The following is an 18854-nucleotide window of genomic DNA, read 5'->3' on the forward strand; positions in this document are numbered from 1 at the left end:
ACCCCCAGTTGCAAGAGTAATAAGAATAGGGCTGTTTTTTCTTGTCATTATCGGAGTTATCTCCATTCCTTTGGAAATTAAAAACTCGCAATGCAAGTACCCCTTTAAACTGGGCCCCTCCCAGTAGGACATCATTCCTCCAGCAGCCCATCAGTTCTTCTAGGGCAAACGCAAACAATACTTTCCGTTACAATAACCGGTAACCAGGAAAACACACACACACACACACACACACACACACAGGCCCGCTGTGTTGCATCTGTAGCGTAGCAGCCAGAGAAAAGTTTACTAGCTTTAGCCAACTGAAGTCTGTGGAGCTGAGCCAAATTAGCATGTTTTTCTCCGCCTCTAGATGAAGTCATGATTGAAACATGGCATTGAACTTCTTTTATAAAGGGATGAGGAGAAGAAAAGAAAAGCTAAACCTGCAGGAAAATGTCCCGGGCCAAGGAGCACGAGGTTAGGAAGTGTGTGCCTGCTTCTGAACCCTGAGTGGTTCTCCGTTCTGTAAACTTCGCCTCCCACTGGGTGGAGTAGGGCTTTTAAGAGCAGCTGGAATGCAGTTCCCCTGATCAGTGTAGCCAGTTGTTGCCTGTCTGAACCTCTGCCAGTCCTGGAGAGCAGTGCTCAGAGCTCAGACCAGCAGGCCTCTCTCTGCACCCCACTACCGTCCTTCTTGCCGGAGAAGCACGATCCCACCTGTCCAGCCATGGGGGAGGACCTCGCACAAGCTGAAAAGTTTCAGCACCTGGGGTCTGCCACGTGGCAGGAGAAGCCAGCCAGCCCCAGCCTAGCGCCCTCCTCCACGTCGAGCCCCAGCCTGCACCTGGGGAGCGCGGAGGAGGCCGTCCGGGACAACACGCAGGTGAACGCCGTCACAGTGCTCACGCTCCTGGACAAGCTGGTGAACATGCTGGACGCGGTGCAGGAGAACCAGCACAATATGGAGCAGCGGCAGATCAGCCTCGAGGGCTCCGTGAAGGGCATCCAGAACGACCTCACCAAGCTCTCCAAATACCAGGCCTCCACCAGCAACACGGTGAGCAAGCTGCTGGAGAAGTCCCGCAAGGTCAGCGCTCACACGAGGGCGGTCAAGGAGCGCATGGACCGGCAGAGCGCGCAGGTGAAGCGGCTGGAGAACAACCACGCCCAGCTCCTCCGGCGCAACCATTTCAAAGTGCTCATCTTCCAGGTCAGTGCCCCCTACTCCTCCTCCCCCGCAGCTGGGCCTCCTCACCCCCCGTGATCGCAGTCAGCCTGGCTCTCCCGGCCATTCGTACATCTGTCCTGCCTGTCAGGGATCACACACACAAGGCATTGTCCACCCCCTGCCTTCTGCGGGAGGATGTGGAATCTGCGCACAGGGGTGGAATTTCTCAGGTCACTGCAGCCTAAACCCAAGGCAGATGCCCCAGGGGTCGGTGGCCTGGGCCGTTTGTTTAGCGAGCACCTGGATGCCGTCCATACAGGTCGGGAAGGTGAGCAGGTGCAGGCACCCTGGTCAAATTCATTTTTCTCTCTGCATTATGAACTTGGGGCTCCGACTGCAGCTGTTAGCTGGACAGGGCATATTAATTCCGTGGCTGTTTATTAACTCTTTGTGGAAACGAGACAATCGTGTGAGTTGGTTTTTTTAATCAAGAAGTCAAATTCATGACTGCTTTAAGTGTCTCTTTGTCTACAAGCTACCAGTGTTTGGGGGACTAACCAAGTATTGAAGACTGATTCCATTAGAGTTGAACTCGTCTCTTCCTTTAAGATTCTTTTGGCCAAAGCAGTCTTTGTTATTTTCTAGCAAATGATGCACTAAAAATATAGAGTGTAACTCTTTACAAACACACTAGGTAGGCATCTTATCGCTCAGGGAAACCACAACTGTGAAGTAAAATACAAGCAGTGTTATCCGTTAGAGTTACAAAGGCTAGTCTTGAATATTTTCTCTTTTAAATGGTTTGCCTTAGAATAAAAAGGCCACTTAATTTTTTTAATGCATCAATGATGCAATTAATGTAGCAAGAGGGTATCTGGGGACAGGGAGATTGCGTGGGGCTCTTGTTCCACCAAGTGGTGGGCATTTGTGAATCCAAGGGCAGCCCTGCCTAATGCTGGAAGCCCTTCCGCCCAGTGGAACGCAGCCAACGCAGAGCCCAGGAAGCAATTGCCATCCCTGCCCCAGGGCTGTCTCGTTGTGACCATGTGAATAGGAGAGGATTTCAAAGCCATGGAGGGGAGAGGCTATAACCAACTGTTTGATTGTGAAAGGCACACAAGAAGAGCCTTCATCTCCCAAGGGAGATTTAGAAATTGGAATTTAAACCGAGGGAGCCTTCCTTTTTTCTAAATGAATCTGCTCTGCCAAGTTAGAACCTAAGCCTCCTTCCCTCCATAAAAGGGAAGACTCATCTGGCTGCTTTTTTGTCCTCCCCAAATTGCACTTGATGTAAAGTTTCAGGCCGCTGATGGCCTCCTATACCTTGCAGGCTCTTGCAGCCCAGACAGTTTTCAGCTTTTCATGCAAATGGAATAGCTTTTCATGCACCAGATGAACTGAAAAGAGATACGGTGACTGCGCCTTTCTTAAGCCGTATAAGATCCTTACTTTATTAGCCTAAAAGATATTAGAAATCTCAGCTCTCAAGGCATTTCTAAATTAAATACTGATCTCCAAACAAAACCAAACATGTCCAGACATGTTTAAATCTGAGTCGTCAAAGGAAATTTTCCTCCTTCCCATATGAACTGGGGAGATTATCTCTTGTCCTCTATCCCTTAGTTGAGGGGGCAGGGGAAGTACCTCGTAGAGGAAAATCATAATTTGTCAGGATCGGTTTATGTTTCATTTTGCCACGGATGTTCTGTGGATGTTGGGGGCAGGGATGGAGAATATCCGTGACTAAAAATTCAAGAGAATTGTAAATCTGACATTTAAAAAAAAACAGCGGTTGGGGAACTTACAGACTCGGGCTGCTGTTGAGCCCTACCATGGTCTTGTGTTTTGCCACATTGGATTGACAGGTGTGAAATTGTAGCCAGAAATGGTAGCAGTTCTCCAGATAGTGAGTAAAAAGGTGAAACAGGGTTGCTCAAGAGCAAGCTGGAAGCAAAGAGAATCCAAAGCAATGTATCCAGGCTCCATTCGGCACCTCTTAGCAAGCTGCCCCCAAGGACACTTTTTTTTTTTTTTTTTTTTTTTGGAAGAACAGTTTAGGAGACAAGGAACTAAAGTCAAGGAACTGGACCTTTCTTAAGCCACGGAAGACACTTTATTGCCCTGAAGGATATTAGAAATCTCAACTCTCAAGACATTGTAAGATGGTTATTTTCACAAAAACAAAATACAGGTGCAGTCTCTTAGTGGAAGGGTTGTTCTTTCCAGGGTAGTAATTATGCCCGTGGACGAAATACTGACTTGTGCTGGAGAGGGTTCCAGTTTTGGGGGTGAGAAGCTGTATTTTGTCACACAGACACTGGTTCATACTCTAGTTTCACCGCTTGCCAACCACGCGATCTTGTGCCCACTTTGTAGCTTCTCCAAGCTTCTGTTTTCTCATCTGTACACTGAGGATATTAATAGGAACAAAACATGGTTGAGCTCTTTTAGTAAGCCCTGCATGCTCTAAGTGTCGTTCTGTGTGTTATCTCAGTTGCCCCCAATGTACAGATGAGGATGCTGAGATTCGAAGATGTTTCTATCTTGTTTCACGTTATTTGGGAAGCAAGCAGTGTGGCCGGGATGGGAACTCACATGTAATGGATTCCAGGGTGTGCTCTTAACATGAAGGCTTCTTCCTTCCTGTCTCTTTTACACGGCGGGGAGTAAATGGAATAACCTATCTAAAATGCTTAGTGACTGGCACAGTGCTCAAGAATAGAAGCTTTTCCTGGGTGGATCTGAAATGCATTTGCACTGAGTGGAGGCTATACTTTTGCTTGGTTAGAAATATGGTTCTTGCGTGAAAAATGGCCCCGCCCTACCCAAGACCTTAAAACAGCTATGCTTATGCTTTTTATTTGGGACTTATTAAAAGACACACACACACACACATACCTGCACACACGCACGCACACATACTCTTCCACTCCCTGCCATACGTTGTATGACAACTACCATGTTGAAATCAGTATTATGTCCCCAACACACCATGAGAGCAAAGGACTCTGCCCAAAGGGCCTACCCAAAATAGACCCTTCTAGTAGCAGTAGTCTTCACTGAGTGGCGGAGGGTGGGTGAGAGAGAAAGGAGGCAGATAATACACCAGGGACCACCCTATAAGTAACTTGTCATTTTCAGTCCACTCGAACCCTATGCTAGACTTTCCTTTACTAAATTCATTGGTTTTCTAATTTAACCCCCCCCCCCAAACTGATGTGAAAATTGAAAAAAAGAGAGAGGAAAGAGAATCTGTCGCTTCAGTTGAGCATATCTAGTACGGGAGCATTCAGAGGATTAGGTTTCCAGTTCGTGAAGTCCTGTCGTCTCCTCCAACACCTGCAGCTGTTCTGTGGTCGGTCTCTCAGTTGATTTGTCTACTAGGTACTTACACATAAGCGGTTGTTAAATTCCAAACTTTGTCCTTAATTTGTCCCATTTAAAATAGATTATTTATTGCGCAGCTGGGTGGCTCAGTCGGTTGATCATCTGCCTTCAGCTCAGGTCATGAATTTGGGATCCTGGGGTCGAGTCCCGCATTGGGCTCCCTGCTCAGCGGGGAGTCTGCTTCTCCCTCTCCCACTGCCCCTTCCCACCACTCATGCTCTCCCTCTCTCTCTCTCTCACTCTCTCTCTCTCAAATAAGTAAAATATTTAAAAAAAATAAATAATATAAAGTATATTATTTATTTACTTAAGTGTATGCTGAACTTACCACATTGTTGTGGCGTTAAAACCTCTCATCCCTTTGGCAATTACTTCAAGTTATAGCCAGTGGTATCTAAAACTTGAGAATATTCATCTCCCTTTAAGCAATGAAAAAAAATTGTAAAATCCTTGTTAAACTTAGCAGCTTTTCTTTTTACACTATTTTATAATAGCTTAAGATCAATGTTTGAATTTAAAATACTATGAGAGGACCCAGTATAAACGAAATAATACTCAGAGGGATTGGTGATCAAAAAGCAAAGCTAAAGACTAATAAGCCCAATGCTTTGCCTGTAAGTATGGCTATCTTTACCTAAATAGAGCGTTTATACAGAAAATCAGTGAATTTACCATTAAAAGGGAATTTTCTCTGTTGATTGAAGAGCCTAGAATCTCACAGGTAACTGGCCGTGAGGGTGTGGTGCCCACTTATGCCTTAAGGTTCTGATAATGATTATCTGAAAAAGCAGTTTGGGAATGATTTCCAATCTAGGGAACAAAATGAGAGTACTCATGGACAGCTTACACTTTCATCCACATAAAATTGTGAAATTGGGTGAAAGGAGTAGAGGTTGGGTGTTTGCTGTGGACACGTTCATGGAGAATCAGGCCTATCAATGTGTTCAAATATTCATCATTTGGCTTCCTTCGAGGAGATCAGAATTTGAGAAAAGTGCTAAAAGTGTAACATCTTCAGACTATTTTTTTTTCATCTTCAGACTATTTTAAAGTGGATTTTTTTTAAGATGGTACTTTCTCTATCCAAAGCCACTGCTCTGAAAACCATTAAGTTATTACAGCTATAGAAGAAATGCGAATACAGAAAATCAAAGACACGTTTATGTGACACCTCACCATGTTTACGTCACATTGATTCACATTCCCATAATGGGATTATTGGTTTTGATGTGCGACTTATCCCGTGCCCTTTGAGTTTCTGAGATGAACAAAATACTAGCTCTTATTGTTATTATTTGCACTTCCCAAATGTGAGCACTGCCTCAGGCATGTTAAGTGAATAACTGATTATTGTTTCTTCAAAAGAATCCTTACTTTCTCTCATTTATTAAAAAACTAGACCGTTTCTCAAATGCAGCCCTTCCAAGTATATGTGGCGCCCTCCAATGTTTTGCAGTCTGGAGCTGTTAGAATTGAATGAATGAAAAACATTCTCCACGGCAGCACAGGTCCTCGAGTTTGGGTTCTTGCATGAAACGAAACCTGTTTGGCATTAGTACACCGGGAGATCTCTTCTGAAATTTGTTAATTATTTTTCATGGGATTTACATTAATATCAGAAAATCAAACGTCTTGGAGCTGGAAAGTACCTTAATAATCACTTAGTTTAACCTCATTTTATATCAAAGAAACAGAGGCCCTGAGAAAGTGACTAGCAAGGTTTCCTTTTATTAATAATAGAAATTATAGAGTCGAATGGTAAAATGAGTAAAAACAAACACTGTATTCCCACTATGGCAAAGTTCATGTTTACTGGGTTTTCTACCCCAGCTTTTAAATAATTCAGAATGATTTGTTTTCCATTTTGTGGTGGGTTTTTTGTGTGTGTGGTAACAAAGACTACCTAACCAGTGTGATCTTAAAAAAGAATTGAACCCTTGATAACACTGAAAAATAATGAAACTTTTAAATCCTCCACAATGTGAAAGACTGCTCAGGGATTATAACTAATGCATTTTATTCTTATGACTTGCTGATTCTACCGACAGCTGCCTTAGGGTGCAGTTCTAATCAATGGCTTTATCCACTTGGCAATCTATACCTCAGAAACACAAATTGGAGAAAACCATCAATGTGTAAAAGAGACCTATAAATCAGAATGTCAGGTGGGCATAGTTCCATTTTAATAACTAGTATTTAGAGATTATTGGATAAAGCATCCCATGGACACAAATTTATGGTCCTCATATCCCTTCAGGATGCCACCACATCCCTGTGGGACTGTGACAGCCGTAGTTAATTTCTTCTAACAACAGGGATGATAAGTTAGTGACAAAAGAACAGACTGCTGGCTTCTCTCCCCTCATTCAAGCTTTGGCTCTAGGCTTCCTTTTCTAACGCTGGTCATAGAATCTCCTTCTCTTTTAAAGTGCATACTTCTGTGCATGTGCGAAGATTTGCTTCCATGAGCTCCAACCCAAGAGGTGCCCGGCAAGTTGGCAAGTTTCTCTGTGTTGATATCTACATGCACAACCAGGACGGTTAGCTCGGGAGAATCAGTATAAATAGCAAACAAGCTGAAGTGTAAGGAAAAATGCCACTTCTCAAGAGTTCTTTCCATTCCTTTTCTCTTTCGTGCTGCAAGCACATCATTCATATATGTTTGAAGTGTGCTGTTTAATTCTCCTTCCTTTGAAAAACTCCTAAGGGTTCTTGTGAAAGGTCAGAACCCGGAGCAGCTGCATTAGTGGCGGCTGAGTACCGTTTTGAAAATAAATCTGTAGGGCAAACCGTCAGGCTGCTCTTGGGGGACTCTGCTAGGTGGAAGCGCCCAGGAAAACGATGCAGCCCGCAAAGGATTCTTCATGCCACGTTAAGGAGTCACGAACCCAAAGTCGATATATGAGTGACTAGCATAGTTCAGCAGTGATGGAACTGAGGACAAGTGCTGGGCCCTCCCCCTTGAAGGAGCCGTCGGTGTTGCAATCTGTCAGAGAAGGCAGATCAGAAACGTGAGGATGGGAGGCTGAAGGGGAAGTGTCCCCTCCCTCCCTCCCTCGTAGACAGGCGAGCTACCATCGAATGCTGCCACGCGGCGTGTGTGAGAGGACCGAGCGATGGCACGTGTGCAGGGAAGATCGGACGCCGGGGAGCGCGCTCATAGAAGATCTACTGTCTGAAATGCCAGTTGAATGTCCACCGTCCAAACAGCGACTTCACGGTCCCACACAGTGCAAGCAGGTCACTCACACAATAGAGATTTGGAAGAAGCGTCAGTATTTTCCTGCTTCTAAAGACACATGATGGAAAGGCAGGACCTCGTGCGCTCGGATACCCGCAGGTTCGCGTGGGAAAGGCAGGGGCTTGCCCTCAGGCTGGATGCCACAGGCCACCAGAGAACAAACGCTGTCCGGCGGACGGAGCGCAGAACACTGCTCAAGTAATAACAGTGACAGCAGAAGCATAAAGCAGCTGGTCCAAAAGACATAGCTCACTTGTTTCCAGTTTTATAAGGACACATCCAGCTCATTCTGGATTATGTCTGTTGCGGCTGGGTTTATTTTCAGAGTTGGCACAGCGCTCTTGAATCAAGGTCCCAGGCGCTGTAGGAAGCAGTTCAGCGGGTCTCCCTCCGTCCCTCGGCTGCGCTCCTCTGGGCCGTGTCTCCACCGCCCATCACTGCTGACTCACCTGACCGTGCACCTTCCTCACACCTGTCTCCAAAGCACATGGGATGAGAGAGACCAGAATTTCTGACTCAACGGGAACTAGGCTGTCCTAACAACAAAATGAACGTTTAAGAAAAATGGCAGCATTATTTAATTCTTCTAAAAGTACAATTAGTATGTTTACCTCTCTGTTAAGGTTGAAGAAAGGGAAGTTAGCAGGGTAACCCTCTGAATACCCAGAGAGATTAGACCATACAAAATATATCTCTGCTCTGGGAACCAAGGCTTATTTTTGTAGTTTCCCACCCAAATTTCCGCTTCCTCCACTGAGGACTTGCAGTAACATTTCACTGAGTTCTTGGTTTCTGCCTTTCCTGCAAACGGCTCCTGTCAAACTCTCCTAACCCTCTCCCCAAACCCCAGAAGTAATTTAGCTTCTGGACGAAGCATCGGGGCCTTGGCTGTCTCTGCAGTCAGCCTCCCTTCTGGGGATGCTCTCCCACTGAGAATAACATCTTTCCTTAAAAATGGAAACCACTGTGCCCCTTAGACTGAGGTTCTCCTCATTTCCCGGGGGAGCTACAGTCAACGAAGTTCCTTCTAAGATGCAGAGCTAAGCCCATTCTTTTGCAGTCCTCAAGCCTACCCGAAGAGTAGGGCTAATTTCTGTCGCAGCCACCCGCAGGCCTCCCTTAGAAAGCCACCTTACCCAACAGGTGCTCAATTCACAAACCGCTATCGAGCTGCCAGGAAGTATTCGAGTCGCTGGGGCCTAACCGTGAACAAGAGACAAAAATTGCCACCCTCATGGGGAGTACATGCCAGCGAAAGGGGGAAGTCACTCTCCAGAAAAGTCTATGTCTTAAACGACTCATGGGAATCCCATACTCCTTTCAATTTTTTTTTTTACTTTGTCTTTTATACTGTGTTCCTGACACTTTCAATGACATTCAAAATGGGTGGTTGTGGAGAGAGCTTTGGGAAACAGAATCTGTAATTTCTTTACTCTAACAGAGATTCTGTTTAACCAGATTTTCTGCTATTTATCTCTACCTGAGACTTTATCCTTCGTTTCTAACCAATTTACAGAAAGGACCATGGTATGAGTATGTGCGTGTGAGGGGGGGACACGGAGTTGTATCTTTTCAGAGTATCACAGTTTTACCATTCAGTGGTTAATAAGGAGAAGGACTTTTCAGTTTCTCTATAACACACTTGTTCGTTTAGCTTTTGTAAGCAAGAAGTTAAAAAATACGCAGGTACGCTCTTTAGAGCGTGCGTTTGACTCTAACCCCAATGTCACTGACTTTTCGGTCGATCACAATTACAAAACAAGAAGGGAAATTCTTACTGTTAACATGAACTTTACATGACGTTTAGATCCCAGATAGACTTTCCAAGGCACAAAATCTAGTTATTTTTCAAGCTGAGAGTCGACTGGGCAGTGCACGATCTAATCTGGACATCGAAGCCCTGGTTGAAGCCAGGGTGGGCGCGGGCTCTGAAGCCTGGCGCACCTTGGCATCCCTGCAGAGCCCCGAGTGTCCCTGGGAGTGCAGTTTGAAGGCTGCTCGTGGAGGTCAAATCCTCTTGTTCATATCTAGAAGACACTGAGACCCAAGGAGTTTAAGTTATTTGCTGAAAGCCACCCAGCCATTCAGCAGTCCAGCAGAGACTGAGACTCCGGCTCCTGTCACACATTCTCTCTACTGTGCCATTTCTTCCCATGAAAATGTGAAGAACCCTTGAAGGCTGGCTCTCGTTAATCTAGTATTCAAAGAAAAATTTAAAAAATGAAAGGGATTGGGGCGCCTGGGTGGCTCAGTCGTTAAGCATCTGCCTTCGGCTCAGGGCGTGATCCCGGCGTTCTGGGATCGAGCCCCACGTCAGGCTCCTCTGCTGGGAGCCTGCTTCTTCCTCTCCCACTCCCCCTGCTTGTGTTCCCTCTCTCGCTGGCTGTCTCTATCTCTGTCTAATAAATAAATAAATAAAATCTTTAAAAAAAAAAATGAAAGGGATTGCTGTGCTGTGTGATCAAGTCTGTGTGAATTCATACCCACCCACTTAGCAGTGTCGGGGTACCATTGCCCTTGCTCTCTGAAGGCACGTTCTCGGGCTCTGCTCCCTGACCCACAGGGAGGGGCAGACTTTGCCTGTGTGCCTAGAAGTTGGAGGAGGAGATATGCTGGGAATAGTGCAGGGAAGGGGGCAGATTCCTGAGCTCTCTCCTCTCACTCTTAGCTTTGCGGGGGGCGGGGGGGACGGGGGGCAAAGTATTCTTGCCCAAGGAAGCCCTGTGTAACAATAGAGCCTTGATAAGCTGCTTCAGAATTCCCTCTCACTACTCTGAAAATGGCCATGGCATGCCACTTCTGCTTATTAGTGCCCCCAAAGGATACCCTAAACCACAAGGCTCCAGGGTGGGCCCCCAGTAAGGCTGGCCCTTGCTTCTCCTACTCTTAAATAATGTCATCAGAAAAATTAGTGTGCAGTTTCAAATACACACCAAGGCTGACCATACTTTTCCTTCTGGGTCCCACCTGGGGAGGGAACCCGATCAAGGCTTTACATAGTATCTGATACTTGATGGCTTCCCAGTCCTCTCTCTTGCCCCCATCTTTTATCTTCTACCTCGGCCTCCAGGCTCTTTTGCAGTGGGATTTTGGCAGGAACAGAGCCATCTGACCTTGAAGGAGGATAAGAGAGAGGCCTCTTGGGTTCACAGTAACTTACTTTAGCTCCTTTATCTAGGCAACTTCCTGGTCTATCAGAACCACAGCCCACTTCCCCCGCTGCCTGTCACTGATAGAGCCCTTGCCAGCTGCCCTCCTAATATTCCCAATAAGCAGCCCTTGCCCTTATCCAGCCTAGCAGAATGACTTGACCAGTTCAGAATTAACTCCTCACATTCTAGAAAACAGAAGCCACAAACGTTTGGTTTTTTATCATCCCCCTGTGCCAGAAAGATTGACACTGCAAATTACAGCAGTTCAGGATGATCTGTGAAATCTGTTACTAACATGAAATCTACATTGTCCATCTTTTCAGGAAGAAAATGAGATCCCTGCCAGCGTGTTTGTGAAAGAGCCGGCTTCCAGCCCAGCGGAAGAGAAGGAAGAGCTTGCTGATGAAAACAAGTCCCTGGAGGAAGCCTTGCACACGGTGGACCTCTCATCAGATGATGAATTGCCCCACGATGAGGAGGCCCTGGAAGACAGTATGGAGGAAAAGATGGAAGAAAGTAGGGCAGAGAAAATAAAAAGATCTAGCCTCCGGAAAGTAGATAGCCTCAAGAAAGCATTTTCTCGCCAGAACATCGAGAAAAAAATGAACAAGCTGGGGACCAAGATCGTATCTGTAGAGAGGAGGGAGAAGATTAAGAAATCCCTCACTTCCAATCACCAGAAGATATCCTCTGGGAAAAGCTCCCCCTTCAAGGTTTCTCCCCTCACCTTTGGTCGAAAGAAAGTCCGAGAGGGAGAGAGCCCTGCAGAAAATGAGACCAAGTCGGAAGACATGCCTAGCAGTGACCAGATACCAGATGAGCAGGAAGAGAGCTCAATCGCGGAGGGCCTTTCTGAAACATCCCAGACCAGCGCCCCAGTGGAAGGGAAGAGCAAGGAGGGGGAGGCAGGGAGGGCAGCCTCCAGGGGGAGTAACTCAGGCAGGGATAGCAACATCGACTTGACAATTAAGGAAGATGAAGAAGAGGAGTCAGTGGCCGTGGAACAGGCCCAGAAGGTTCGCTATGAGGGCGGCTACCTGCTAACGTCTGAGGATGCGGAGCGGTCCGATGAGGACCCAGTGCAGCCTGCAGTGCTCCAGGTGGACCAGACCAGCTAAATGCAAGCCCGCTGCACCCAGCCTGCGCTGCCGTTTAAATGGGTGCGCAGAGCGCAGAACCAGCCTCCTCCACATCTCCAGCACTGCCCCGTCACGAGTGTGTTCTTGTCCGAGCGGCCATCAGTCACCTCACAGTAGCAGCACACACGTGACCGAGATCTCCTATGAAGGCAACCTGTCAGGACCTCTACTTCTAACTTGCTCTTAGGTTCTATTTTTATAGAATTTCTCCAAGATTGCACAGAAGAAGACACGGAGCAGCTGCAAAACGCTGATCAATTTGGCTTAGCTAGAAAAACCAGAGGCTACTTAAGATACTAGTCATGAAATGTGACTCATTTTTTGTCATTCCATAAGCTTGCTGAATAGTGTACCAGTACTCTATTGAATTTCCATAGAACTCTGTGAAGCCGATTATTGTATTTCAAGCGTGTGATATATAATATACATATGTATTTAAGCTAAGGGCATACCTACTTCATATTTTCAGGGGAAAAACCCACTTTTAAAAAAAGGTGAAAGAGAAGGTCCAGGTGGTTATTCACTTAATAGAAAGCAGTGTCTTATTGAAAATGAAGGAAAAAAATTGGAAGACTATAATAGTCAGCTAATAGGAAAGCCAGGACTATCAGAGAAAGAAAACTAAGAAGGAGAAGTTGGAAAATAAGAGAAACAGGAAAGGAAGAATGCCAAAGAGAAAGAAGAGAGAGAAAAACTACGTGCTTAGAAATAAAATATTTACAGTATTAGCTCAAGTATTCCATTCCTTAAGTAATAATTCTAAAGCGTTTCATATATCCTGGAATAATATGTTCTATCTTCACAATATTTTTATTTTCTAATATCTTTAAATAATATGAAAACATAGTTTACTATGTTAAAGCTGCATTTTTCTTAATAAATAAAGGACATTACAAGTATTTCTCCAATGAGGTTTAAAAGGATGTTGTCTCTTTAACACTGGAATGAACATAAATCTTCAAAGTTCACATGAACTGTCTTTTCTAGGAAGTTGGATCATACTATTCTTTCATGTTTTCCAAATTTGAAATAACCCTTACACTCCAGATGATGTAACGTAGGTCTAGAAAGATGTTAAGATCAACAGGTTTGAGAAGGGAAGGATTCTGTTTTCTTCCTTTTTGTACATACTGCGAATTTCATCCCAGGTCATATTTTATTTATATATTAATTTCACAGAATATTAGTATGATTCTTCCAAAAGCATGCTAGTGTATATATGTGCACATTTATTCAGACAGGATAATTTGTACTACTGCCTAACATTATACTAAAATATTGCTTTATCTGTTTTTAACTACAGAAGGCTAATGTTTTGAGAAAACTATTAAATTATAGTTTAGAGACCCTTGTGACAGGGAGCAAACTCCCTACCTTTCATATGTACCATCACCATAGGTAACCTTACAAATATAAGTAATCCAAGGCAGTATTAACAAACGATGCTCTGTGTGATAGAAGGAGAAATAGGATTAACAAAACATAGTGATGGCACAACCTGTACAGCTATGGCCTTATTTTGCAATAATGTACTCCAAATATTAGATTGTTGAACTCACAAAGGCTGTGTTAAAGAAAACTAAATAAACCAAAAAAATAAAAAAGTACATAACAATGTCAGTTTTTTGGCAGAATAATTTTAGAACAAGCAAAAAGAATTGATTTTTAAACTCTCCCCCAAACGGAGCTGTAATGTTGATGGTTTCAGTCTTGATTTCCCCTATTAACTCTACTTTCTTTTTCCCCTGATCTCATTTAGAAATCCAAGTCTCATTCTTCAAGTTTAGCTTTCTTGACATCACCTTGCCAGCTCTGGAGAGCATCTGAATTTATTGCAGCAGCTTGATAAATTTGATAGTTCCATCTGCATTTTTATTGTTTTGTACCAGGCCTTATAATACCTTAATTAGCCCTGCAAACATGAATGTATTGAACTGTATGTTCAGTTTATTCACACAGAGAAATCTTTGTCTTCGGCGCACGGTACGCTTGGTAGAAGACTTCATTTCACTCTGGGCCCTAAGCTTGCCTGTTTACCCTTTATGAAGCTGCTGTCACTTCTTGCTGCCGAAGAGTTGGGGGATCCGGAGCTAATGGGATGTTTACATTTTCTTTCCAAAAATGCTTCTGCCGTTTGTCCCTATAAACTATTTGCATGCCAGTGAAAAGTCACACTTAAATCTTTTTAGATTTTACTGACAAACATTTATTCTGTGTTCCACATTCGAAGCATTAAAATTCTCAGCAATAAAACAGCGAATTAGGCCAGATAATTGTTGGAAAACACATACTGTAGGGATTAGAGAGAGCAGCAGTTGTGGAAATGGAAGCTATTTATTCTGTATTATTGTTGAATTATTTGCATACTGGTGAGGCTGAAAAGTCCCCAAATTAGATATGTCTTCTTTCTACCCACCCAATAACCTGTTCCTAACTTTATGTGCCTGGAGCTCAAGAAGCGGATTAGTTTTCCCCCAAAGATTGGTTATACATTAATAAGCACTGAGATCCTTACTCAGAAATATAATTCAGGAGTAAGAAGCGTCTATTACATGGATCACAAATCTCACAGAAATATAGCAACGATGTCACTTTACTGCAAGATTTTATTTTTAAAATATACAGACATATATACTTCAACAGGAATATTTTCCTCTTTCCACTTAGGAATCTAGTATATGGCTGAATTTCTTTTTATGCATGAAAATAAAAGCTCCACGCTAAGGCCACTTCTGCACAAAATAAAGATTTTTCACATTTATTGTATGATGAAAGCCCAAAATATTTCTGTTTTTAGCACTGCTCATGCGTTTCAGTCCGCTGTCGGGAGACTAGAGGCTCCTTCCACTTAGCCAAGTTCCCAGTGTAAGTAAAGGTTATCATGAAAGGCGTTTCCTACGTTAAGACACGAATGCCCAAACCCAGTTAATTCTTGCTTGAAAGTTTGTTTACTGCCCTACAGCCCAGGTCTAAATGATTTTATATCGGAGATTGGGAGTCTGAGGGATCGAGGTACAGGCAGCAATCATTATTAACAGTTCCATAGCAACCACAAGTCTTTTCCTAAAAACCAAGACTCTGACACTGCAAAACAAGTTTCGGATGAAATTGGCATTGCGACCTTTGTATTCTGCTCGATCTGGGTGTCGAGATAAAGACTTCTGCAGCCAGGAACTCATTCCTAAAGGGAACAGGCAGTAACTCAGATGATTACATTATTACATCCGTAAGATCCAGCCTTCTCATTTTTGTTTTAACCATTGTATTACCCTGTAGTATTTGAAACTCGAAAATTATTTCTAATTCTTCACTCTGCCCAATTAAGAAGCCACACCTTTAGCGAAATGACTTGATATTCATACACGTGAAGACTTTCCACCGTAAGATCAGTATAAGATCAGTTCATTAAGTATTTGTCGGGCAGTGCAACCATTTGCTGAAACTCTTAGTGTCCCAAGCAGTAAGGCGGGAGCACAGGGGAGAGGGAAGCGACGTTTCTGAGAGCTCACTTTATACCAGGCTGGGCGCGCTGGTGCAAAGCAGCGCTGTGAACCTACCACATGCTGAGCACAAGCATTCTCTCATTTATTCTTTTTAAGATTTCATTTATTTATTTGAGAAAGAGAGAGAGAGAGAGACAGCAAGGGTACGAGCAGGGGTGAGGGGCAGAGGGAGAAGCAGCCTCTCTGCTGAGCAGGGAGCCCCGCTCCGGGCTGGACCCCAGGACCCCGGGATCATGACCTGAGCCAAAGGCAGACGCTTAACCGACTGAGCCGCCCAGGCCCCCAGTATTTTCTCATTTAATGACACAAAACCTATTAGGAAAGTACTGGTTTTGCACCTAAGACTTTTGAAGTCAATTTACTACAACTAGTAAGATGGAGGGAGGGGCATCTCCAGAGTTCTTAATAGCTCTAAGTTCTCACTCTTGCTAGAATTTAATTATTTTTCCTTTGAAGTTCACCAAGTCAAAAGACTTATGCAAGTTTACATAACTATTGAATGTCAGAGTCAGCGCTCAACCCCAGTCTGAGATCCGTGCTACTGCCAAGACAGACTCCTAATGGTATCATCCAACTGTGCTTAATTATGAATCCCTTTATAAGCTCTCAGATGGTATAGTATTAACTTCGTTTATCGTTCCTTATATGGCATCAGATCCAGCTGCACTTTATAAATGATTTTGGTGCTTGTCATACCAATGCTAGGAAAAAACAGCTCACAGTTCCTGGGGAGCCACAGAGAGACTATTATCCAGGTCTGCTGAGGCCACACAGGGCTGCGAAGCTCCTTGGCGTCACCCCTTGTCAGTAGCTGCGGGGCTCACTTTGGGCCTGGTTTAATAAGGGCAAGCTGTCAACAAGGCACTGGAATCAGCTAGCTCCAAGATGGCACAAGTCTGCCTCCAACTCTTCAAGTAAAAGCAGTCATATCCCTGTGTCATACTAGAGAAATTGCTATTTCCTGCCTGGCCACATCCGCTCTTGGGTGTGAAAACCGGCAAACACCAGATCAGCCCGGGGGGGTTGGAGGTATGTGGGTGTTCAGGAAATCAGGTGAATCTTGAGGACATGGAGACCTAGCCTCTGAGTATAATTCCTATGAAATCATCTTCTCAAGGAAAGCAGGAGCTAGGTCAAACCAATGCTGATGTCTCCATTTCTATGGGCAAGCAATCAAAGAAAACGCTCTAGGCCAGCCCTCACTCGTGAAGATGTACACTGCAGGTGAAGATGTACACTGAAGATGTACACTTCCTCCAAAGGCTTCGGCAGTGGTCACAAACTCGAATGCCTACAGGGCTCACACGTGAGTCAGATGGTTCAAGGTGGTGGCGGCAGTTGAGGCAAAGCTGTCACCCGGGGCATGATGGGGCACCTTACAATCCATCTGCCCAGAGGCAGTGCCTTTTTCTAATTCCCAAAAAGAGATGGTACATTCTAGGTGCCACCCTGGGTTGTGGTAAACCGACAGCCATCACCCACCCCAGTTGCCATAACTTCAACTTCTTTCAAGAAAGGCCAAAATTCGGATCTCTTTTTTCATGAAAATCTCCTGGCTTTTAATTTTTGGGAAACTAGCTCAAATAATTTTAAAATATTGCAAGAACCAATCAACCGTCCGCAGTCTGGATGAAGCCTGGGCACGGACCATCAGTTTCTGACTCTCGGTCCATAGAGATGACGGCTCTTGGGTCCTCCTTCCCCTCCCTGAGGCACAGACATGAGAATAGAAAGCTAGTAACAGGATTGGATTCGCCTTGAGAAAAAGCACAAAGACCTTCTTAGGGAAAGATAAAATACAAAAATACCCTCGCCAGAACTCGTAAGAAATTTTTTCTTGCTGCTTACGGAATTTGCCGTTAATGCTGCATAGTTCATGCGCTGAGGAGATGGTCGCCAATCACATTGGAAGATGGCTTCTTGTTCTCTAAGGGGAAAGCACCACTTGCTGTTAATAGCCTGGCTATCTACCTGTGGGTTACACGCAGAGCCCCTGAATGTCTAAAGGATTAGTATTTTTGGTAAACTGAGCATAGGTTCTGACTACCCCACTTCTATATTCCATTTGAAAAATACCTAGTCCTGTCAATAACTTGAAGTTTCTGGGGGTGACAAAAGGTAAGTTTGCATATTCTGCTTTGCCATATGTCATAGCAGACCTGCCAGCCAACACCCCACGTCTTCAATTCTTTATTGTTAGTAATGAGGTACTAAAGGGAAAGAACAGGGCTCAATTCTTTGGATTCTAAATTGAGCCTTCAGAGCTCAGGGTTGGGGGAAAAAAAACTGGAACAGATGTAGCACAAGAGGCAAGATGTCCTTTGTTAAGGAGAAACTTTTTCTTGCAACCCCTTGAAGCTCTAGGAAAGCACAGGGATTAGCCGTGTCCCCAAGGTCCGCTGCATGTTAATTATCTCCAAAACCTCAGTGACATGCAGAGAAAAACAGTGTATTCTGGTGAACGTGCCCTTATTGGAAAATAAAATTTTCTAGGGACTTTAAATCAACAATTTTAAGTCACTACATAATAAAAGGAAGTCTTTCCAGGATGGATGGAGGAAAGCAGTATGTTAGTTTATGGGGTTGCTCTGGAAATTAACCGGAGAAAAAGAAACTGATGTACACTGGGTATAATTTCATTATTGATCTACAGTTCTTTTTTTTCTTTCTACCATTTCTCTCTTTATTGTCAGAAACCAAAAGATCCTTCCCAACTACCTTGTAGCTAGATTTTCAGAGATTAAAAAAAGAGCAGTTAGACCTGAATTATCCAATAACCACAGGGAGGTTTTCTCTTTTTACTTCTGCAAGAAACATTTAAAAATCATCTTGTTTTATTAACATTAATACATTTATTGGGTATCTATGTGTGCCAGGTGCCATGCTGGGTCCTTGGATAAGAGAGAAGAGTCTTTGCCATTTAGAAACTTTCTACTGAGAAAGGGACAAGTGCAGAGAATACCTCAGATAAAGAATTTGAACTTACAGTAGCAAAGCAAGAGGAAACAAATAATTAGAGAGAGAAATAAATCTTCAGCCTTAAGGAAATTGTTATTTGAGAAATAGTCACTCAATATAGTTACTGGAGATACTGTAGCTTAGCCGTGAAGCATATCATAAATGTCCAGGAGAGAGATGGAAAGAAGCTAAATTGCGGAAGGTGTAGTTGTGCAGACTTAAAGAATATACAGGAATAGGAATATTTTCGCTCCAAAGTACAAAACAAAATGGTAGAGGGGAGACTGAGTGGAAGAAAATCTATAGTCTTTAAAATGCAACATT

General features: G+C 44.0%; 1 protein-coding gene across 1 annotated transcript; it reads left to right on the forward strand.

Moving 5' to 3' along the window:
* Positions 1-213: 213 nt before the first annotated feature.
* Positions 214-13689, forward strand: CAVIN2 (caveolae associated protein 2). Its single transcript, XM_008687285.2, has 2 exons — positions 214-1192; positions 11254-13689. The coding sequence occupies exons 1-2, from the start codon at positions 710-712 to the stop codon at positions 12046-12048; spliced, it is 1278 nt and encodes a 425-aa protein (XP_008685507.2). The 5' UTR covers positions 214-709; the 3' UTR covers positions 12049-13689.
* Positions 13690-18854: the final 5165 nt, after the last annotated feature.

This window comes from Ursus maritimus, unplaced genomic scaffold (assembly GCF_017311325.1).
Source record: "Ursus maritimus isolate PB19 unplaced genomic scaffold, ASM1731132v1 scaffold_1, whole genome shotgun sequence".
Lineage (NCBI taxonomy): Eukaryota > Metazoa > Chordata > Mammalia > Carnivora > Ursidae > Ursus > Ursus maritimus.

What these genes read in the sequence shown, in the direction of transcription:
- CAVIN2 (XM_008687285.2), top strand. Translation starts at nt 710, where the DNA reads ATGGGGGAGGACCTCGCACAAGCTGAAAAGTTTCAGCACCTGGGGTCT. An exon ending in TCAAAGTGCTCATCTTCCAG is followed by an intron (nt 1,193 to 11,253) that starts GTCAGTGCCCCC and finishes CCATCTTTTCAG; the next exon opens with GAAGAAAATGAGATCCCTGC.